Genomic DNA, 23,675 nt, shown 5'->3' on the forward strand with positions numbered 1-23,675 from the left:
TGGCTCCCGGACGCAGGCCGCGCGCTTAGCGACTTCCTGCCCAGGGGCTCCCCGCGAGAGGTGCGGGGCGTGTGAGCGGTGAGACTCGGAGCAACGGAGCGACGTGGGGAGTGTTTGTCCCGCTCACCCTGCCTCCGAGGGTAGAGTCTGTAGACCGTGAAGTTCCCGGAGGAAAGTCTTGGGCACGTTCCTTAACTCCCGGACCGATAGGACATGTCTCCTGATGTGGACCTGGGGTATAAGGAAACAGCACAGCCCTTGGCTTACGGTGGAGACTAAAAGGTTAAAAAGGTATTAAAAAGGAGCCGAGCCCTGGCTGGTTTGGCTCAGTGGATAGAGCGTTGGCCTGCGATTGAACCCCGGTTGGATTCCAGCTGCAGTGGTTCTCAATCTTCCTAAAGACGCGACCCTTTAATACAGTTCCTTATGTTGTGGTGACACACAACCCCCCGTCCTCCCCAACCATAACATTATTTTCGATGCTACTTGAGACATAATGTAAATATCTGGTATGCAGGATGTCTTAGGCGACCCCCAAAGGGGCTTTGACCCACAGGTTGAGAACCGCTGGGCTAAGGGCATATGCCCAGGTTGCAGGTTGGATTCCCCAGTGTGGGGCATGCAGGAGGCAGCCGATCAATGATTCTCTCATCGTTGATGTTTCTCTCTCCTGCTCCCTTCTTCTCTGAAATAAAAATAAGTAAATAAAAAAGGAGCTGAGGTTTATTTACACTCGATTTTCTTTGCCCTTGGAACTTTAGCTCCCTGTGCCATGTAGCAATCTGGTTGATTGTCTCACCTCAAGATAATCAGCAGCTCGAGCAGAGAAGGAGCTTGTTTTTCTGAGGATTCCCTGATGCCCTGCCTGGCACTGCTTATAAAAGCAGGAGCCCCTGAATGTGGCTAAGGAAAAGAGGGAGCTCTATTTCTGTTTGTTGAGTATCTATTATCATAAAACAGCATTCAGTTTTTCTGCATTGATTGTGATACTCATGCTGTGCTTGATTATGTTAATGTGGTATATGACATTGATTTTTTTTTTTTTTCATATTGAATTATTCTTGTATTCCAAGTATAAATCCTACTTGGTCGTGGTGTGTGATCCTCTTAATGTGCTGTTGAATTCAGTTTGCTGGTATTTTGTTTAGGATTTTTATATTAATATTAATCAAGAACATTAATATTTTTTTCTTATGTCTTTATTTGGTTTTGGTATCAGAGTAATGTTGGCCTCATAGAATTGAGTTTGGGAATGTTCCCTCCTCTTCAATTTTTCCTCCTCTTCGATTCTTAAGAAGAGTTTGGAGAGAATTGGTGTTAATTCTTCTTCTGGTCCTGGGCTTTTCTTTGATGGGAGTGTCTTAATTACTGCTTCAGCTCCTTGCTAATTATAGGTCTGTTCAAATTTATTTCTTCATGATTCAGTCTTAGTGGGTTACATGTTTCTAAAAATTTGCTCATTTCTTCCAGGTTATCTAATTTGTTGGCATAGATTCTCTTATAATCCTTTTTATTTCTGTGGCATCAGTTGTAAACTCCCTTCTTTCAGTTCTAATTTTATTTGAGTCTTCTTTCTTATTTAGTATAGCTAAGGGTTTGTCAAATTTGTAAATCTGTTAGAAAAAAACAACTAAGAGTTCCATTTATATTTTATATGATTTTCTATTCTCTATTTCAATTGTTTCTGCTCTAATCTTTATTATGTCTTTCTGTCTGCTAACTTAGGGTTTAGTTTGTTCCTTGAGGTATAGGTTTAGATTTTTTAGTTGCAATCCATATATATATATATAAAATTGATTTCAGAGAGGAAGGGAGAGAGATAGAAAAACATCAATGAAGAGAGAGAATCACCGATTGGCTGCCTCCTGCATGCTCCCCACTAGGAACCAAGCCCACAACCCGGTCATGTGCCCTTGACAGGAATAGAATCCAGGACTCTTCAGTCCACAGACCGATGCTCTATCCATTGTGCAAAACCAGCCAGGCCAAGAGATCCTTCTTTTTTAATGTGTTTATCGCTACAAACTTCTCTTCTTAGACTGCTTTCATAAGTTTTGATGATGTACTTTTATTTCTGTTTATTTCCAGATATTTTCTAAGTTCCCTTAGATTTTTTTTTTTTTTTGATCTATGGTTGTTTAAGAATGCATTGCTTCCTCAACATTGGTCTTAATTATTTTTTAGATCTGACACAAACAGTCAAGGCAATAAAAGCAAAAATAAACAAGTGGGACTACATCTAACTGAAAAGTTCTTCCAGGGAGATACCGGGACTTGGAGCTGGCTGGAGTAAGGGGTGTACGCAGGCTTCCCTGCTCTCTGGGGGCAGGTTGCAGTTAGCCCCTAGATGCTTGCTATGTTAGAAACCTGGTCAGGCAGTATCTTTTAAAATACATGAATAGACTCCTTTTGCCGGGACCGGTTTGGCTCAATGGATAGAGCGTCGGCTTGGGGACTGAGGGGCCCCGGTTCGATTCCGGTCAAGGGCATGTGCCTTGGTTGCAGGCATATCCTCAGTGGGGGGGTGTGCAGGAGGCAGCTGATCGATGACTCTCTCATCGATGTTTCTAACTCTCTGTCTCTCTCCCTTCCTCTCTGTACAAAAATCAATAAAATATATTAAAAAAAATAAAAAATAAAATAAAATACATGAATAGACCCCTTTTGAAGATTGGGAAATGGGTTGTTTTTTATTTGTTTTTCCTAATCCCTCTTTGCTGAGCTCTGGGGATATACCAGCTGGGATAAGAACTGGTTCTTGCCTGGCTGTGGTGTCCCAATGGTTGAGCATCGACCTATGAACCAGGAGTCCATGGTTCCATTCAGTTTGATTCCTGGTCAGGGCACATGCTTGTGCCTCGATTGTGGGCTTGAACCCCAGTGGGAGGAGTGCAGGAGGCAGCCAGTCAATGATTCTATGTCATCATTGATGTTTCTCTCTCTCTCTCCCTCTCTGGAAAAAAAAATTTTTCAATAAAAAAAGAATTGGTTCTTTGTTTGCTATGGTCCTGTGGCACTAGTGAGTGGACGCTCATTGGTTATCAGAGCCAGATGGGGGGACATGTCCCATAGGTGGCAGCACAAAAGCTGTTGCACAGATGTATTAGCTCCTTCCAGGGAGGTACTGGTGACATGGAGTGGCCTCAGGAAAGAAAGTAGAGAGGTGTCTGCCAGCTTCCTTAGTCTCCGGGAAGGCTTGCAGTTGGCTCCTAGACATGTTTAATTAGAATTCTGACCGTAGGCAGTATCCTTTAAACTGTGCAAAACTGGGAAAGGGACGATTTTGGGATAACTGGGAGATGGACATTTTTCAGGGGAAACTGGGAGATGGGCATGTTTTGCCCGCTCCCTCTGACCTGGGGAGATTTTCTACCCGTTAACAACTGCTTTTTTTGTTTGCTATAGTCTTGTGAGTCTCATGGACAACAAAACTGTTGGCTTTCAGAGCTGGGTATTTTGGGGGCCCTTCCTTCAGGTGGACATCTTACATTTGAGGCACTAGGTGTCCCAGGGAGAAGCTGAGATTTTTAAATTCCACTCTGAGCGTATGTTGCTGTATTGGGATGGGGCTTAGGGTGAGAGTGTGTTTCAACCCTTTCCTGCCCACTTGGTGTATTTTCTCACTTGCCTGATGTGTAGGTGTCACCCAGCTAGTTTCTAGGTTTCATAAAGTTTGGAAAATTTTCAGCCATTAATATTTCAAAATTTTTTCTGCTCATCCCCTCGATGCCTTCAATTACAGGTTTGTAAGGTTTTTCACTAATACTATTTTAATTTTTATCAGTTTTTAAAAATATATATTTTATTGAGGTTTTTTTGTTTGTTTGTTTTTTAGAGAGAGGAAGAGAGTGGGATAGAGAGTTAGAAACATCAATGAGAGCTGAGACCGGTTTGGCTCAATGGATAGAGTGTCGGCTTGGGGACTGAAGGGTCCCGGGTTCGATTCCGGTCAAGGGCATGTACCTTGGTTGCGGGCATATCCCCAGTAGGGGGTGTGCAAGAGGCAGCTGATCGATGACTCTCTCTCATCGATGTTTCTAGCTTTCATCTCTCTCCCTTCCTCTCTGTACAAAATCAATAAAATATATTTAAAAAAAAAAAAAAAAAGAAAGAAACATCAATGAGAGAGAAACATTGATCAGCTGCCTCTTGCACATCCCCTACTGGGATGTGTCCATGACCAAGGTACATGCCCTTGACTGGTATCGAACCGCAGGCAGACGCTCTATCCACTGAGTCAAACCAGTTTCGGCAGGTTTTTTTCTTTATTGTTTAAGGTATTACATGTGTTCTTTATCCTCCCATTGCGGCCCCCCCTGCTCATGTTCTCACTCCCTTCGTGTCTGTGTCCACTGGTTAGGCTTATATGCATGATACAAGTCCTTTGGTTGGTCTCTCCCCCTTACACTCCACCCTCCCCTACCTTCCCTCTGAGGTTTGAGCATCTGATTAATGCATCTCTGTCTCTGGATGTTTTTATTCATCAGTTTATGTTCATTATATTCCATAAATGAGTGAGATCTTTTTTAAAAAAAATATATTTTATTGATTTTTTTACTGAGAGGAAGGGAGAGAGATAAAGAACTAGAAACGTTGATGAGAGAGAAACATCAACCAGCTGCCTCTTGCACACCCCCTATTGGGGATGTGCCTGCAACCAATGTACATGCCCTTGACCGGAATCGAACCTGGGACCTTTCAGTCCACAGACCGATGCTCTACCATGAGCCAAACCAGTTTTGGCTTGTGAGTGAGATCTTTTTTTTTTTATCAGTTTCATTTTGAAGTTTATGTTGCTGTTTCTTCAAGTTCACTAATCTTTTCTTTTGCTATGCCTAATCTTGGGGTGACTTTAGGGGGGCTTTGTTACTTTAGTGAACCTGGTAGGGACTACTAAGATTCAATTATTTATGTTTATTAATGTTAGTGTGACTATCTTTGTAGGGATAGAATAAAAGTAGAAAAATATAGGTTATATACAATATCTTTGGAGAAATGTGTTTGTTTGTTTTTTTATGTTTTTATTGGTTACGGAGAGGAGGTATAGAAACATCAATGTGAGAGAGAATCATTGATTAGCTGCCTCCTGCACGCCCCCTACTGGGGACCAAGCCTGCAACCCAGGCATGTGCCCTGACAGGGAATGGAACCGTGACCTCCTGGTTCATAAGTCAGCACTCAACCACTGAACCACACCAGATGGGCATCTTAGGAAGGTAAGTAACAAATTCTATTCAAATCAGCCACATCTGTGGAAAGCCATTTTTTTCTTTATATTACTGCTTAAACTTGAAATTCAAATATTGAATAGTTTACAAAAGACAATACAATTGTATAAAAGCTGGGAGAAAAATCAATATAATACATTGCCAAGCTATGCAGTATGATGGAACACAATGCAAAAGCAGAGGAAAATCACATGTTTAACACACTTGGAGAAAATGGGGGGAAAAGACAAAAGAGAAAGTTAGTTCTCATAGCAGGGACAACATCTCAGTCATTGTTATACACCCACTAGGGAAAACAGACAATGTAAACACATTTATTGAGCACCTCCTATATACCAGGTGTGGTTCCATGTCCTTTCATCCTTATAACCTCACTTCAAAGCAGTTATTACAATAGAATGTTTTCAGAGGAAACATAGTCAGAAAGATTAGGTAGCTTGCCCAGTGTGTGGTATACAATGTGTTTCATACAATAGTTGTCGAATCAGTGTCATCTGAATAAATGAATATATATTTATTCAAATGAAATATATCTTATGAATTTTCTTTGTTGTGCTTCTTTATAATGTTTTCTAGGAAAATGCTAAACTCATAACTACAGGCTATGTATGCAGTAATAACAACAATGACAATAATGGCTGCAACACAGAGACTTCTTGTTTTACTTATGTATATGAACTAATTTAATTCTGACTTAATACAATCTTTATTCCTCGTTTTACAGATGAGGGAACTGAGATGCAGATAGGTGAAATAGCCTGTTGGTAATTAGTGAAGCTAGGATTTGAACCAGGCTGTATCTGACACCTCTTGCTGCTTTTCTTCATTGTGGTTCACCCAGATGAAGTTTGCCTTAATTTCCTCTTTCAGATCTACGGTATGACAACCACTTGGGCAAGAATTCCTAGACATTTCTATTGTATAAAAGGCAAATTGAAATCATGGCATGAAATACAAGTCTCTTCTGCTTTCATATGGCAGGGAGGATGAACATAAGTCAACCTTGCTGTATGTCTCAGATTACTACTTAAGCATATGAGGAAATAAAACAATTTATAGAGCTTCTAATACAATTCAGCTTAACAATAACCCACAACCTTCGGACCAACTTTCTAATACAATTCAAATGGTCAAAAGACATGAACAGAAAATTCACAAAAGAAAACAAAGAGGTCAGTGTCTTTATTTAACTATCAACTTTAGCTAGTTATTTTTGTTTTCATCTTTTGCCTTGAGATTGGGAAACTTTAAAAAGATTGATGTGGCTGAGACTGGAGAAGGGCAATAAGGATGTGAGGGGATGAGGGACAGTGAAAAGTTAGTGGGACTGTTGGATTATAGCTTCTGGAAAGGCTGAAGTAATGCTGGAGTCGTGGCCTGAGAATGAAATGAACTTGAAGGACAGGAGATAGTGATAAAATTGGATTTTAAAACTGAGAATGTGAAGAATTTGAATTTGATAATGACAAGGTCTAAAGTAACGTAGTAGAAATGAAAATGTATTGTGAGTTATGTATATAATTTGAAATTTCCTAGTAGACACATTGAAAAAACAAATTAATTTTCTTTTATTTAACCCAATATTACTGAGTAACCTTTAAACATGTAATCAATAGATTATTTATAAGATATTTTACATTCTTTTTTTTACATAGTAAATCTTTAAACTTGATGTGTATTTTACACATTTCAATTTAGGATATTCACACTTCAAATACTGAATAGTGGCTTCTGTCTGTTATTTCAGTCAGGTCTAAAGTATGACCATGGGAATAAGTGGTAGGGAGACCGGGGTGCTGGAAGGATCATTTATGTGAATATTGGAATCATCAAGAATGTACTGCCACTAAAAAGAATGTGTTGGTATATGTAATGAGTTAGAAAGATCTCCAAGACATATGGTTAAGTGAAAATTTTCAGCATAATATGTATGGATAATACAATTTATTTAAAAAAAAAATCTAACAAAAGAAAACTGCAAGAGGCATGCTAACTTGATAGTGGTTACCCCTGCGAATAGAGTAGAAATAGAATGAAGTGGGAGAGCAGGAGGACTTTTCAAGTCTTGTTCTATTTAGCAAATATAAATATATATATATATATATATATATATATATATATATATATATATATATATATATATTAGAGGCCTGGTGCACTGGCAGGGGGGTTCCCTCAGTCTGACCTGCGCTCTCTCTGGCCTGCAGGAGCCTTTGGGGGATGTCCAACTGCCACGAAGGTGGGAGAGGCTCCCGCCACCGCCACTCTGCTCGTCAGCCATGAGCCCGGCTTCTGGCTGAGCAGCGCTCCCCCTGTGGGAGTGCACTGACCACCAGAGGGCAGCTCCTGAGTTGAGTGTCTGCCCCCTGGTGGTCAGTGCGTGTCATAGTGACTGGTCATTCTACCTTTTGGTCGATTTGCATATTAGCCTTTCATTATATAGGATACATTGGTTAACACAGTTGGAGGAAATGGGGGGAGGGAGTTCTCATAGCAGGGACAACAAAAGTAGGTTTACAGTTGCTCATATGGAAAATAATACGATTAATAAATAATAATACAAGTAGTCTCTGTGTTCACATACAACTGTAAACCCACTTTTGCCCCACCTTGTATATATATTTCTGGATCATTTGAGTATCTCACGAGAAAGTATTCATGTAGTCATATACTAATTTGAGTTAAAATATGAATACCATTGATCTAGTTATCTATTTGACTTGATTCCCCTGCACCTCCTTCGCCCCACCCCCAATTACTTGCCCTTTCCTTAGAGTTTCAAGTTATCATAAATTATTCTGAAAATACAAAGCTATATGGCTTTTTTTTTTTTTCATTAGCAAAAGAATACACATATTTTACTTTGTTATATATGATGCCATAAACACCTTATTAAGACTTCCATTTCTACTTTGGGTTGCTTGGGGCCTCAGATGATCAAATCTTTAGTCTCAATATAAATATGGTTAAGACAAGGAGAATGGGCTGTGGGTTTCCATTCTGTATCTTTTCATCAGACAGTATTTATTCCTAAACTAAGATAAATGTGTAGCTCAGGAATGCCCTAGCAGACTCAAAGAAGTATGCTTTGATTTCTTCCTTTAGCTTTTAAACTTGATGAGGGTAGGGACTGAATCTTTGTACCCCTGGTGCCTATATAAATGCATAGCCAGTAGTCACTCAATATATATTCTTTAAACAGCACAGTGAAAAAAATTTGTTAGCTATAAGAAGCTAGCTGAATTAGAGTTTAGAGTGAAGGAATGGGCTGTACGCTATTTCTGTATTTTGCTTTCTTATGAACTTTCAACTTCTTAAAAATTAGGTCAAATGTTACTTCTCTATAGTTTTCCCTTTTGCCCAAATAGTTAAGATCCACATCCTCAATGTGGCCACAGAATTATGTGTATACTTCTCAAACTCTCTAATGCTGTGTGCTCAAATGTTTAATTTATCTTCTAATTTTGAGTTCCTTCTGGATAAGGACCATTTCTTATTATATGTAACACAGTGCCTGAGAGGCAGTTGTTGCTCAATAAATGTTTGATGAGTGACAGGAGATCAGAACTTGAGGCGTAAACCCATTTTCACATACAATGAGGAAGAAAGAAAAAACTTATTTATTGAGTTCCTGAATATTTATTGAGAACCTGCTATACACTAGGCAGAAGAATAGAAACAAATTGTCCAGAGTTACTTTGAACTCTTTCAGCAATACCCGAGTCCTCACCATAAAAAAATCCATTCACTATTTGATTAATCTTCATGTACAGTTTTCTCTAACGTACTCTGAAATATTTCATAATGTTTTATACCAAGAAATACTCCAAAGACTATCTGAAAGGCTAGAGGAATCAACATTCCTTTTATATCTGTTTGAGAAAGCATCATCCAATGATGTAAAACCCTTCCTTTTGGTGGCAGTGGAACAGTATGGTACCTAAAAAGGAAAAAATAGGTAAGTACTTCTGGATGCATATTCTATGAAGAATTTGATTTTTCCTACATTGATAATTTTTATTCTAGGTCTTTCATGTAGCTAGCAAAAAAAGTTAAATGTTAGCTATCTGAAATATCAAACTACTATATTTTGATTAAAATGTATCAATGGCAGCTAAAGAATAAGGAGACTTTACTAATATATATAAATATTTTAAACAAGTAAGGAAGAGAAGGAATAGTCAGACTTACTTTACTGCCAGACGTCCATTTTTAGAAAAAGCCAAACCAGTTGGATATAAAACACCACATACTATGCCAACCAGTGAACTTCTCAGAGCACATTCTTCCATGCTTATATTACCTGGAAAACACAAGTAAATTTGATCTCTCTTTAAAACTCAGGATAAACATTAGGAAAGTCGTGTGCCCTCAAAGAGTAGTTACCTGCACTGTCCTCAACCACAGTGAAACAGTAGGAATAATACTAGAAATACAGTCTACAGCATATGACTGACTAAATGCACCATGTCTTAAAAGTGCTTTTATTGCACTTTACATTAGGAAAGTTATCTCTTACATATATGCAGAAACAACTTTATAATAAAGAATTAAACTAGCTCACCAGACTTCTGGATTCCAGGTTAATCCATTTTTATTGTCTATGCGTCATACATATGCTAAGTGCTAGGGGTACAGTGTTGCATAAAAGAGACCCAATATCTAACCTTCAGGCTAGTCAATCAGGAAAGAAAGATATTAGACAAATATTTATAAATACTTTTAAGGGTGCACAATGCTTTGAAGGTAAAATGTATAGAGAATGTATCTAGATACCTTGAGGGAATCAGAGGAGGTTTCCCTGGGGAAGAGAGATTTAGGCAGGGATCTAATGCACAGGGATTGAGAGGTTCCATCAATTACTAGATGTGAAATTTAACATAATGGGAGGAAGCAGGAAATAACATTAGAAGCCCATAATATACCACATACTATGTTAGGCATTTAACATACACCATCTTAATTCTCACAATCCTGTGAGGTAAGTATTTAGTCCTAATTCATAGATAAGACTCAGTTGAGTCTCAGATAAATGTCACAAAATTCAAATAGTAGTTAGGGTCTGAAATCATGTGTAATCTGCCAAAGCCTGCTTTTATGTCAGTATATTATGCTGCTTCTTAGACTTGAACATGTCTCTGTTTTTGCTGCTTATTTGTAAAAACGACTCGCCCTGTCTTATTAGGAGGGCTGTTGTGGGATGAAAGAGGACAATATATGTGAAGGTACTTTGTAAGTGGTAAAGCAATATACAAATGTAAGGGATTATTATTAGTAGTAGCAACAGTATATGTTAATGAGTAATTTTACTTAGACATGAACACAGTATACTTTAATGAATTTAAATTTACCTGAATATAAAGGATCTGTAACAAGAAACTTATAAGTAATTAAGGTAGACAAAACCGGAAGTGTAGTCAATGATGCATATGTCTTCAAAGCATCATGTTTAACCTTGAAGCAGTGTCTGAAAAGGAAGTTGGCCAGTATTCCAGAGAGACCAGTTGTTGTTCCAATGAGCAGTGCCGCACGTATATTTAAAGTACTGATGGAGAAACAATGAACAAGGTTAACATATTTTCCTAATGGGTACCTTTTTCCCGGGTAGTCATTTGTTATCACATATTTACTCAGCATCAGATATTTCTGAGCACTTACTATATGAAACGTACATGCTGAGGATAGGGCAGTGAATACAGAAAAAAATCCTATTCTTCATGAAACATTCATTCTAATCAGAGGATATAATTCTCTTAGAATATTTACAGTGGTTCTAAAATGGAGCTCTTTTAAAGAGAGAGAATACATTTTAGCCACAAAGAAATATGACTATATGTTACAATGTAGCCAAATTTTATATCTAAATCCAAGAATACTGCTCTTAAGGTCATTTCAGAAAAACGACCTTAAGAGCAGTATATTTGGTTAGGCTTTTATATTTGGTTAGGCTTTCTAGAAAATAATTATTTTTAATTAGTCCAGATACATTTAAAGTAACTTGTTAAGGATTTCCAAAACTTCATCCAAAGAGATTTGCTAGATCTAGTTTTACTTATTCTGACCCATACCCAAATCCAGAAATATATAAGGTATAAGGTCAACATCTTTGATTTTATTTTTGAGCTCTAAAAATCTAAAAAGTCAAAATGGTAATATGAAACTATATGTACATCATGGGATCTATATTCCTGTTTGTTGAACTCAGCACTGTGGTTAAGGTAATCAATTCTAAACTGAATAGAATTACAACTGGTCATCAATTAAATATAAGTAGCCTCCCACCGATACTCTCCTATTTACGAAAGAAAAAAAAAGTTTTTAAATCCTCATTTGAGGATATGGGTGTGTGTTTGTGTGTGTGTGTGTTTTAATTGATTTTAAAGAGAGAGGAAGGGAGAGAGAAAGAGAAACATAGATCAATTGCTTCCTGTATGCACCCAACCAGAGCTCGAACGTACAACCTCGGTATGTGCTCTGATCGGAAATCGAACCCACAATCTTTTGGTGTACAGGACAACTCTCCAACCAACTGAGCCACACTGGTCAGGCTTTCCTAATTACTTTTAATTTTAAAATGTTTATTGGACAAATAACATTTCAATAACAATTTTGGCCATTTTTTAAGATGCAAAAGTAATTATCCACAATTCCAATATTCTAACAGACCACTATTTTCATCTACCCATGTTTTTCTCCATTTTTTTTTTAAATAAGCTTTCTTCATAACCAACTCAATAAAGTTAAGAGAATCTTAGATATTCAGAGACAACAGAAATTCAGATCTGCAGGAAAAAGTAATTGATTTTCAGCCTGTGTGTGTCTCTTACTTTTCTTTTCTAAGATATTCAAATTTTTTTTCTATGATTTCAATGACCATTGATCCGAGTTTGTTATCTCCTAGAGAGGGGTTGGGTTGACCACGTGTGTATGTTGCCATCTTGATGTCCTGGAAAACACAAAATTGGAGAACCATAATAGCTAATGATATTAATATTAGACCTTATAAATTCTACAGATTCCAATTAAAAAACATTTAGACTATAGTAATGTGTCACATATTGTCATCTGCTTTTACCTACTTCGTTAATGATTCAATCAACATTTAGTGAGTTCTTATTATCTGCTATACCATGTCTTTTTTGATTTACACAATAATTTTGAAAATTTGCGGAAACCGGTTTGGATCAATGGATAGAGCATCTGCTTGGGGACTGAGGGGATCCGAGTTCAATTCTAGTCAAGGGCGTGTGCCTTGGTTGCGGGCATATCCCCAATAGGGGGTTTGCAAGAGGCAGCTGATCGATGACTCTCTCTCACTGATGTTTCTAACTATCTCTCTCCCTTCCTCTCTGTACAAAATCAATAAAATATATTTTAAAAATAATAATAATAATTTTGAAAAGTTGGTAGGACAATAATCATCTCCAATTTTTCAGATGAGAAAAATAAGGTTCAGAAAGGTTGACTTGCTTCAGGACATAGTGTAGAAGGATAACTTACTGAAATATTTTTGTTTTCCCTATAGTTTTCCCCAAGGTAGCCAGGCCCTTTGCAGTTCTCCTTGCTCTAGCTTTATCAGAGCTGGAAGAAAACAGTAGCTATTTCTTGACAACAACCTCTATCCTATGAAAGAGATTGAAAGCCTGCACTCATTTTGGAGATTATGTTGAGTTTCCTCGAGAGATGGGAGAGAGCAGGATTGCCTTGGAGAACAGTGAGAGAGAACTTCAGAAAGAAGGATGGTGTTCCAGGCTAGGAAGACACAGTGGATCATGGCTCCCAATTATGTAAGTTACATGTCCAACTTCTTAGTAGTGCCCAGGGCGAAGCAGGGACTTTACTGGAAACTGCTGTGTGGCATGCCAGTGAGCCAGTACCCATGGCACTAGGCACTAGGGCTGGAAGGTTCCTGTGTCCCAAGTGTGATGTATGAAGAGATGGCTTGTCAATGTCAAGGGATCACGAGTGTTTAGCCAAAAGCATCTTAACAGACACCAGTGGGAAAACAGAATAAAACAAAAAACTAGATTGTCGGAAAGGTTCCTTTCTGAATGTTGTGTTCTGGGTAAGATTCTCAGATCTCCATGAAAATTTTTAATAAAAACATTTATTAAATCTTTTGCCACAAAAGCATTATGAGACTCCAGATTAGCCAACGAATAGATATTAAAAAAATCTACGGCCCTTCACAATTTATACCAACCTCCACATTAGTAACATTAAATTTATGTAGTCAAGGGCACAGACTAAATCTCATATTTCAGAAGTACAGGGCAAGAGAATTAGAGTGGATTAAGTACAGTAACACAGAAGATACTTAATAAGTCAGTGATTCTCAACATTTAATGTGCACAAGAATCACATTGGAAAATTATTTAAAATGCAGTCTCTTGAACTTCCTCCTGAGATATCTGGATTCAGTAGGAGTAGAGTGAAGCCTAGAAATCTTTATTTTAGTAGTACCAGTGATTCTTTTTTGTTGTTGTTAATCCACACCTGAGGATATTTTTCCATTGACTTTTAGAGAGAGTGGAAGGGAGGGGGAGAGACAGAGATAAACACTGATGTGAGAGAGACACATCGATTGGTTGCCTCCCACACACGCCCCAACCAGGGTTGGGGATGGAACCTAAATCTGAGGTACATGCCCTTGACCAGAATCGAACCTGGGAACTTTCAGTCTGTGGGCAAAACCACCAAGGACCCGGTGATTCTTTTTATGCTGGTAGTCAATGGACACTTGTTGAACATCACTGTAATATTCACTTACTGAATAAGTGATATGAAGCAGTACTAAGCCTAACTAATGAAAAGCCAGGCCAATTCATCTCTGGTATCAGTATCCTAAAGATATGGGCTCCTTTGAACCTTGGTGAATATTGCACAATAATAATGGGCCAGTTTCCTTCCCTGCATCATTGCAGACTGTACTCGGGTAGTTCTATTTTCTTTTTAAAAATATCTGGGGAGCCAAAACCGGTTTGGCTCAATGGATAGAGCGTCGGCTTGAGGACTGAAGGGTCCCGGGTTCGATTCCGGTCAAGGGCATGTACCTTGGTTGCGGGCACATCCCCAGTAGGGGATGTGCAAGAGGCAGCAGATTGATGACTCTCTCTCATCAATGTTTCTAACTATCTCTCCCTTCCTCTCTGTACAAAATCAATGAAATATATATTTAAAAAAAAAAAATCTGGGGAGAACAGGGAAATACAAATTACAATTTCTCAGGGACTAGACTTAAATTGCTTGCCTCTCTCTGACATCTAAATGGGAAATGGAAGAGAAGAGATAGTAATATCTGAGAGAGGCTCTATAATGTTCTAGGAAGGCAGAAGTCAGTAACATCATAATCAGAAACCTTGGATAAATTTATGTTTTGCTATTATCTAAGTCACTGAAATTCCTTACTCCCCACAAAACTTTCAGGTAATGACTTGTATCAACCTTGTACCTTGTCTGCATCTTCGTATATAGGGAACACAGACACCCAGGATTATAATCCTAAAATACTCAAACAGTTCAGGAAATATTTGAATTCCTGCCTAGTCTTTGGAAGGCACTGTTATTAAAGCAAAAATTGTTGGGTAACTTTCTGATAGACTTTTAATAAGTATTGAAATGTAACGATTTTGCTATAACCAACATTTGATATCAAAATTAGTCCAAGGCCATTCAATATACTAGAAAGTGAATTTATGAAGGTTTATAGTTTGCAAAATATTTTATGGTTATGTAGTGCTTTTATCGTACTATGTCACCTGACTTTAAGTTTTATACCATATTCATTCCTCATTTGATAGCCCCTGAGATAATCGAGATGTGGTCAGTCCTCAGGAATCCACAACGCAGAGGGAGGTCAGGACAAACACACACATAATTTAAACATAATGAATCCTATATCATAAAAGGCTAATATGTAAATTGACTCGCACTGACCATCAGGGGGCAGAAGCTCAATGCAGAAGCTTCCCCTGCTGGTCAGTGCACTCCCACAAGGAGTGTGCTGCTCAACCAGAAGCCAGGATCATGCTAAGGAATGTCAACTGCTGGGTTAGGCCAGCTCCGTCAGGCAGGGATCCCTTGAGGGCTCCCAGACTGCAAGAGAGTGCAGACCAGGATGAGCTCCCCCCTGTACACCCCCCCCCCCCCCCGCACAAATTTCGTGCACCAGGCCTTTAGTGTGTTATAAAGAAAAAAAACAAAAACAAAAACATAAGAAAGAATATATTTAACCTAGCTAGGAAAGTGCGGGAAAGGTTTTCTGTAGTAAGTGACATTTAAGCAAATACTGAGCCCTAGGAGGGTAGCTCCGTTGGTTAGTGTGGTCCCATAGCCAAGGTTACCACCGGTCAATCCTGGTCAGGAACATACAAAAAATCAACCAATGAATGCATAAGTAAGTGGAACAAATCCATGTTTCTCCATTCGCTCTCTAAAATTGTAGGTGGTTAGACAGACATGAGCAGATCAAGGATGATGGGCCAGGTACAGAAGGCCCTGCCTAAGGGGTAGCAAGGGACAATCAACTTTAGGTGACTTTTCTTCCCCTAGCACAGTGTTTCCCAAACTTCTCTCATGATGAGAATCACCTGGTGGAGTTGTTAAAACACAGATTCCTGAATCCCAACTAAGAAGTGCTAAACTAGAATTTTTGATAACATATAGGTAAAATTGCATATCTAACTTAGTGCTCTGTATATAACATCTGTCTTAGAGCACTAGTTAAGTATACAATTTTACCTATATGTTCCCAAAAATTCTAGTTTAGCACTTCTTAGTTGGGATTCAGGAATCTGTGTTTTAACAACTCCACCAGGTGATTCTCATCATGAGAGAAGTTTGGGAAACACTGCCCTAGCATGTCGGTCTGTGGCTCAGACCCCCTGACCTTTCCTCCCTTCTTGTAATATTTCAGCACCAGGCCCAGATCAACTACAAAACCAGCCCAGGCTGAAGCTGGGACCAGCTGCATTGAATAATGACCCCCTATCCTGGTGCCCGCCAATCAATCAGTGGAGTCCACAACCCCGAGAGGACACACCTGGAAAGCTGCTGAATATTCTACTGAGATCATCTTCTGGGACCGCCCTAAAATCTCCACCCTTAAAACCTTTGGGACAGGACCCAGCTGGCTCTCCCTCCAGGGAGCAGCGGTACCTTTTCCCTTCCCTCCCCAACCCAGGCTTGTTACCTTTGGCCCCCTCACACCTAAGCTCCAAGGGCCCTTCCTTTACTTCCACAACTTGTTTCCTAAGCCCATTTCGTCCAGGAATGACTTCTCCTACCTCTGTGATTCACCAAATACACGTTCCTACAGTTATTTGGATCTTGCTCTGAATTCTTTCCTAGCCAGAACCCAAGTACGGAGGTTGCGGAGCTCTGGTTTTGGTTTGATCTGGCCCCATGGGTCTAACACCCAGTGCGGCTGCCTTACAACAAAATCAATCAATACAATAGAGCTGAAAGGAGCATTTGGCAGGGGCGGGCATGGGGGGGGGGAAGAGGTGCTGGGAGGTATTTCAAGTGGAAGGTGAGGCCAGTGCAAAGGCTCGGGGGCACGAGAAGACAAGCGGCAAGCCATCAAGACTGGACTTGAGGTCTCCTACTTTCTCTTGCCTCTTTCTATGGCCACTGGGACGTCATTGGAAGACCCTTGCACTTGGGAGCTGTTCTCTTTAGATTTTCAAACCCTCTGACTTGCATCATCTCAGAAGAGCCCGCCAACCCCATGAGGCTGCAGAAACCACGGTCCCAACCTCTCCCCCGGGTTCCCGCCTACCTTGGGCATTTCCCCAGCTCCCACCGGCGGCACACCTTTCTCACTCGGGTCAGCCCCCGCCGAGCGCCCGAGCGCCGCCATCTTGGCGCTCACGTGACTGGCAGGTGGGCAGGGCCCCGGCGCCGGGGTGGGCGGGGTCGCTGGCTCACGCCTCTCTCTCGCGTGCGGTCCCGGCCCGCCCCGACCCAGTCAAAAGCCGCGCCCTCCATCCTGGCTGTGATTGGGCGCGGCGTCCGAAACGACGGCTGCTCATTGGCTCCCAGGAGGCCCGGACGCCCGTTAGGCCCGCCCCTCCTGCCAGCGCCTTGTTCCCGAGCGCGGCTATTGGTCAGCCCGGCTCCCTCTCCCACCTGGAGGGGAACGTGGGGCGCTGCGAACACGGGGGGATGGAAGGTGCGCGTTTCCCTCGCTTGTGGGCACCTCCGCCGGGGCGAGCTGCCCGCCCCGGGCCTTCCTTCCTGGAAGGAGCTCGCCCCTCCGGCCTGGACCGTGTCTTAAGGCTCCCGCTCCTCGGGCACTTCCTCCCCTTCGAGCCCCCAACCGGCCGCCGGGGTCTCTCCGACTGGCCTCCTCCTCCCCTCGCAGCGGTCTGACTCCTCTCCCCAGTCTCCAGTGCCCTCTTAGCTCATATTCCATCCTTTCACTCCGCTTAAAAGGGACCCGAGGGGGACAGTTGCACCCCACTTCCCGAGAAGCCCCACCCCCACCCCTTGCCAGCCAGTGTTTCGGGGCGGGGGGCGCAGCGAGGAGGCCTGGCGCCCTTTGGCTGCACGTTCCGTGCCCGGCAGTGTCTCCCAGGCCGGCACCCCCCGACCCTCCAGCCTCCATGTCTTAGAGGAGCCAAATGCGAGAGTTATATAATTCCTAGTGCTGCTGTTCCTGCTGCCCGAGGAGACACTCCCTCGCGTGGAGGGTGCAGGACGTGTCTGTGCTCTTCTCTGTCAGAGCGGGGTGTGGGCAGGGGTGGTCAGCGGGGGCCGAGATCGCCTGCCCCCCAATTTTTTTTATCTGCAAAAAGGAAGGTGGGTCTTTTTGGAGAGAGACTGAGAGAAAGGGTGGAGGTGGGAGCCCAGCGGCCGAAACTCTCATTTAGTAAATCGTCCACCCCCCCCCCCTTTTTTCTTTTTTTTCTTTTTTTTTGCACAGCTGGTTGCTCACATGCCTAATGCTACTACAGCTACAGCGTCTCCGGAAAAAAACACCTTTGCGGGGAGGTTTGACTGCCGTGGAGCAGTTTTTCTCGCTGTTTTTTCCTCGCTGGGCAGGCAGCTGCTTGGGATGCGAAGACATGGCACGATGTGAATGACTCCAGTGTGGAGGGATCTGCTTCGCCAACTCATCCTGCATCAAGTGCCCATTGAGTAGCGCTGTCACTTTAATGTCTCCATGCCAAGGGGATTGCTTTCCTCCTTTTTCAATCCTCTCGGTTAATACATGGGAGGATCAGAATCAGAGGGGGGCATTAAGGATCAAGCCTTGAGGGGCTCGGAGAGAAAAGAAGAAAAAGAAATGCAAGTGACAGCAAGCTGGATCCTGCCTTACTGAGGGGTGAGACCTGGAACTTCTGGTCCAGGAAGCAGAAAAGGGGCCTTTCAGTGTGTGTTCTGCTCCGGAAAACTGTTCAAACCCACCCACCCTTTTTTAGAGATCAGAGTCAAAGAGGTTTTCAAAAGTATTTCTTTGGGGGGGGGGGGGTGGGTGGGAGGGTGGAGAGCATTTAAATTTTTCTCTAAAGAACGGAGGATCTTGATCATCCACCAGATCATCTTTGCGTTCGATCATGTGTTGAGGAATGAAACAGCTTTGTGAATCTGGTTTGTGCCTTAACTGAGTTAGTCACTGAACTCCAAAAATGTTGCTGCCTGAAGAGGAGTTTTAATAACGTGTTTTTAATGCTTACAATAATTTTCTCGGCTTAAAAAGAAACAACAATGCTATTTTATAAAAACCGAAGTTCTATTTCTCTAAACTCTGTGGGCAGTTTCAAAAGTTTAATTGTGGAAAAAATACATTATTTTTTCTTTATCTGAAAGAGAAGACAGCCTGGACTTCAAAACCAAATAGCTGAAGTGGTTTGCAACAGTTACCTGACTCTTGGCCTCAATCCAGTTGGATAAAGTTGAGACCTGAAAAGGGATCTTGAACCCTGTGGCAGTGGAAAGACCAAGAATGCCAGTCAAGAAGAAAGGTGGGCTATGAAGCTTCCTATGTGATATATATTGCTTGGGTCTGGTAGTTGTCATTTAAATTGTATTCCTTTTGAAAGTAAAATTTGGGCAAATATTGATTACAATAACATTTTCTGTGGCACATCATTCAGTAATGTTATTTTGCTAAAGTGAAATGAAGTAGGATGATCGTATTTAATTGCAGACATGGAGGATTTCATAAATCAGGTGGTCTAAATCACCATAATCGGCATAGATTTGGGATCTACGGTAGCATTTTTAAAGGTCAGTTTTAAACAATCTTTTAAAAAAGAAACGTGTACAGTCCAGTTCTTCCTCATAGATTTAACATTTATCAAGTGAATTATATATTGTGAAAAAACAGCACAGTTGTTTGCACTGAACAAAATGATGGATTTATTATTTATCTTTTGATTAAAAATACATTTCATATTTGGGTTTACGTTAGTGTGAATCTTCACTTTGGTGCTAAAATACAAGCTTGGTAACTGTCGTGCTTTTTGAGATGTATGCCTTATCCAATAACATGATTGGCAAGTTCCCCAAATGAATCAAACACCGGAATCCCCACCTCTTATCCCTCCCTTAAATTAATCAAAATCAGTGGGTTCCTAAAGTATAGTTTTTTATAGCTTAGTCCTTGGGAGATTCATTTCAGCGTAGCTTTGCTGCACATTATCTTTGTTGCTAAGGATCGTAGTGAAATAAAATTTTTATTTTATTTGACATGGTATGGAAGGTCAGATCAACTACAAAGTTTTCTCAAGGGTTTTGAACCAAAATTTATATGAACACCCTTGAACTCTATTATACTAGGCTATCTTAGATCTAAATGCTGACCATTTGTGTGAGTTGCTACGATCGGAAACTGAAGTTTGGGGATGAAGGTTAAAGCCTATGCAAGATGATTAATCCTTCTACCTGTCGATTTGGAAGGTGCACCCAGGAAACAGTGTGATGCTTTACCCAACCAGCATCTGTGGAGATGGCCAATGATATACAAAACCTTTGAAACACCTCATTTAGGAAATCGCCCTATTAAACATCCCTTTGTACACTAGGATTTAAGGCTGGGATTATTCTCTTCTCCCACTCTTCCCCAGAACGTCACTCAGAGAAGTCAACTGTCTCTGAGATTTTGGAGCCACACCTGTCCGTACATAACACAATTGGCTTATCTGGGACAAAATGGCTTTAGTAATGTAGCCAATAAAGGACAGAGCTGCTTCACTTATTTAACTCGTAGTGTGTTTTAACTATGTCCTTTCTACCACTTATTGTTCTCCAGAGAGAAAAGATGACTGGGAAGAAGGAAAGATAACTGTGCTAGCAGGGTGATTTTCAGGTTTCTAGTGGGCTGAACCTCTTAAGAGTTCTCAACTTTAAAAGAAGTTACAAGAATTGCTTATACATGATTGAAAGTCATACTTACTGAGAAATAATTTAAATTTTATTTCCTTTTTTCTCTCTTTCTTCCTTTCTTCCTCTTTCCCTTTTTCCTTCTCTCCCCCCCCCACTTCCTTCATTAACAATGAATTGATTGTAATGGATCAGATTTTAAGGAATCAAGTTCTAATTAGCAAAGACTGTATATATTTGGGTTATACTAAAGTATATGCATTATTTTACTTTGTGAATTGATCTAGTTAGAACAATGCATCTTGTTTTAATCTCTTAAAACTATTAATATTAAGTTATTTTTTTAATCTTATAGACAACTATCCAAACAAATTATGACATGTACATTATTATTTTTAATTGGCTAAGCTTTTGTATAATTTCTAAAATATGAGTAAAACAAATATTTTAAAGTTTGACCTGGATTTTTATTCTGTAGTGAGTACAGAATAGTGTAGTGTCCTCTTGGGTCTTTTTTTTTTTTTTTCATTGTTACATCTGGTGGATATGACAGGAGAGTTAGATTAATGTAATTTTAGCAATAACTATCTTCATTTAGCCAAGTGTTTACTCAGGATTTAATATATTCTTATTAAAATAAGAAATTTTCATTTGGTGTCCATTTTGTGTTATTGTAAAAGTAGAGAGGAGATTCTGTGATTGGGAAGTGGGAATAGATGTGTGACATCTGAGTCCATTTTTGGGTACTATTCTTCACTGTTCTTAGAAAAGCTAAAACTGGTATACCTCCAATTCCTGTACTCACTGCTTTTTTGCTTTATGACATTACTTCCTACCTCTACCACCCCACTCTCTTCATATTTTTATAGATCTAAGTTTTATCAACTTTTCATTTCTTTATTAGATTTTTTTTTCTCTGAGAGTTGCTTTTCATTCAGGATTCTCTTTTCTACAGTAATAACTTGATTTGTTCCCAACTGAACCTGTAGCACATTTTGACCAATTTTAACTTGTGAAAATTCAGGGCTAATCTAAGATAAATTATATTAGCATTATCTGATATGATGCAAGATCAAGGTAAAGTGCTATTTCAATGAAACTTCTATTTTCAAGATTGATTAATGTAAGAAATAAAGGTTAATGGCAGTTGTGTCCTTACCTGTATTTTCAGTGGAAAGTTGCTATTTTAATGATAAAATATGCTTCACTAGAATTTTTTTTAGTACATTGCAGTTTCTTTTTTGAACAATTTTTATTCTCTTTTTATTAACTATGTAAGAGAAAACTATGCTTTTAATACTTTGAGGTTGGCGCTCATTTCCTTTCTGTTTTAAATATATTGTCCTATTATCTTCTGAACTTGTTTTAAATTGGTAAAGAAGTACCTGACATTTTTCATTTTTCCGACGCTTTATTTTCTTTGAAGTCTTTCTTTTTGCAACTGTTCTCGGTTATATAATGGAGTATGTGTAACCTTATTTTCACCAAGTACTGAAAGTTAAATACTATAATTTTCACAATTCATTGGCATTGTTCTTTTTAAAGAAAGTTGAAATATGAGTAAAACAAATATTTAACAAATATGTGTAATTAGAATTCAAAGAGATGACGTTGTCATACATCTCATGGGCATCTTTGAAATTGAGATTGTTTCTGGATTCACAGTCTTTCCTTCCACTTCTGTTTTTCTTTTTTTCTTCCTCTGCTTGGAAAAGGAACCCCTTCGAACTCTTCTGTTTATTCCTTCATCATTTAAAGTTTTTTTTTTAATTTTTTTTAATTCATTATCTGTTTCCTTCTCTGTGTGGCTTAATTTCTATTTTGTAGTATCTTACTAATTTATATTTGTCTTTCATTATCTGAGTATAGTCTCTTTTTATCACTAGTTTTTCTAAACTTCTTAAAATAACTCCCCCCCCCCCCAGATTCTCTAAAGGGCAAAATATGTACCTGAATTTATTGACTGAACCTTTTGCAAATTTGTGTTTAAACTTTCATGTTTGTTGTATCAGTTTTATATACAGATGCTTTTTCCACTTCACAACACTTCATAGTTTTTTCCCCCTCAGCCAATAGTTACATACTGAATCTTTCCAGAGACTGGTGAAAAAATACATATTTCAGAGAGGAAGGGAGAGGGAAAGAGAGATAGAAACATCAATGATGAAAGAGAATAATTGATCGGCTGCCTCCTGCATGTCCCCTACTGGGGACCAAGCCTGCAATCCAGGCATGTGCCCCTGATTGGAACTGAACCTGGGACCCTTCAGTGTGCAGGCTGACGCTCTATCCACTGAGCTAAACCAGTTAGGGCTAGATAATTTTTATTAAAGAATTTTTAGGTTTAAAAATTGCTCAAAAGGCTCATCTTGACCTTGGTTGAAAAGGTTACTGCAAATCATAAAGCTGCAAGACTCTTGATGTTGGAAAATATTCATTAATTCAGAAGGCACACAGAGAGAGCATCTGGAGAGAGAAACAGAAGAATACTTCTGTATTCAATTACTGATTAGGAGTACTAGTATGTTATGATGCAAACAATAGGCATGGCACTAAGATGATGTTAATTAGATTTCTTTTATAGTTATGTTTTGGTAAAGTGTGCAAATGATATTTTGATGCCAAAAATGGTTTCTCCTTTGGATAGGAGAATCTAGTCAGTGAGAAGATGTGCACAAAATATTGGATTTTTAAAACATTGACTTAAGGCATTCTATGCCTTTGCCAAACATTCAATTAATCAATCCATCCTATAACAATATATTCACTAAACTATAAGAATGCTCGCTCTTCTCTCTTAATTACATACTCTCCATATATACTCTTAACATTTAATCTTGTCAGTGATTTTAAAATATTTTTAATATTAGGCTGAGACGTATAAAATCTTTTTCTTCCTGGGGGAGGAGGACCTGTTCCCCAGCTATACTTCCTGCTCAGGAATTTGTAGCAGTCAAGGCATGAGGGCTCTGTATCCTTAATGTAGGTTGCTTTGTCAGCAAAGGGTCATGAGTTTTACCCAGTTTCTTCTGTCCAGTCAGTCATTCTGAATTCCAACTAGTAAGCTTTCTGCACAAGTTCATTTTTTTTAGTGAGTTTCTCAAAGCTATTTCAAAAATT

General features: G+C 39.7%; 2 protein-coding genes and 1 long non-coding RNA gene across 3 annotated transcripts in view; 2 read left to right on the forward strand and 1 right to left on the reverse strand.

The window, feature by feature from the left end:
* The first annotated feature begins 6,336 nt into the window (after nt 1–6,336).
* On the forward strand, nt 6,337–15,755 carry LOC311628240. Its single transcript, XR_014795982.1, has 3 exons — nt 6,337–6,400; nt 12,754–14,207; nt 14,432–15,755. It is a non-coding gene; the product is annotated as an uncharacterized lncRNA (long non-coding RNA).
* On the reverse strand, nt 8,826–17,139 carry TMEM126B (transmembrane protein 126B). The gene is made up of 5 exons (XM_084895291.1): nt 17,008–17,139; nt 12,056–12,174; nt 10,580–10,773; nt 9,420–9,531; nt 8,826–9,168 (listed from the first exon to the last, which is right to left on the reverse strand). Exons 1-5 carry the CDS (start codon nt 17,086–17,088, stop codon nt 8,985–8,987), a joined length of 690 nt encoding a protein of 229 aa, XP_084751417.1. The 5' UTR covers nt 17,089–17,139; the 3' UTR covers nt 8,826–8,984.
* A 996-nt stretch (nt 17,140–18,135) lies between these two features.
* The window catches only part of LOC311627643 (disks large 1 tumor suppressor protein-like), a gene marked incomplete at its 3' end in the record, with an annotated part of 243,407 nt that continues 237,867 nt past the window's right edge, over nt 18,136–23,675 (forward strand). Inside the window, exon 1 of the mRNA XM_084894134.1 lies at nt 18,136–19,195. Coding sequence (XP_084750260.1) covers nt 19,177–19,195 — 19 coding nt within the window. The 5' untranslated portion in view covers nt 18,136–19,176. The remainder of the gene's footprint in view (nt 19,196–23,675) is intronic.

Source organism: Pipistrellus hanaki (assembly GCF_964339955.1).
Source record: "Pipistrellus hanaki genome assembly, chromosome: 9".
NCBI lineage: Eukaryota > Metazoa > Chordata > Mammalia > Chiroptera > Vespertilionidae > Pipistrellus > Pipistrellus hanaki.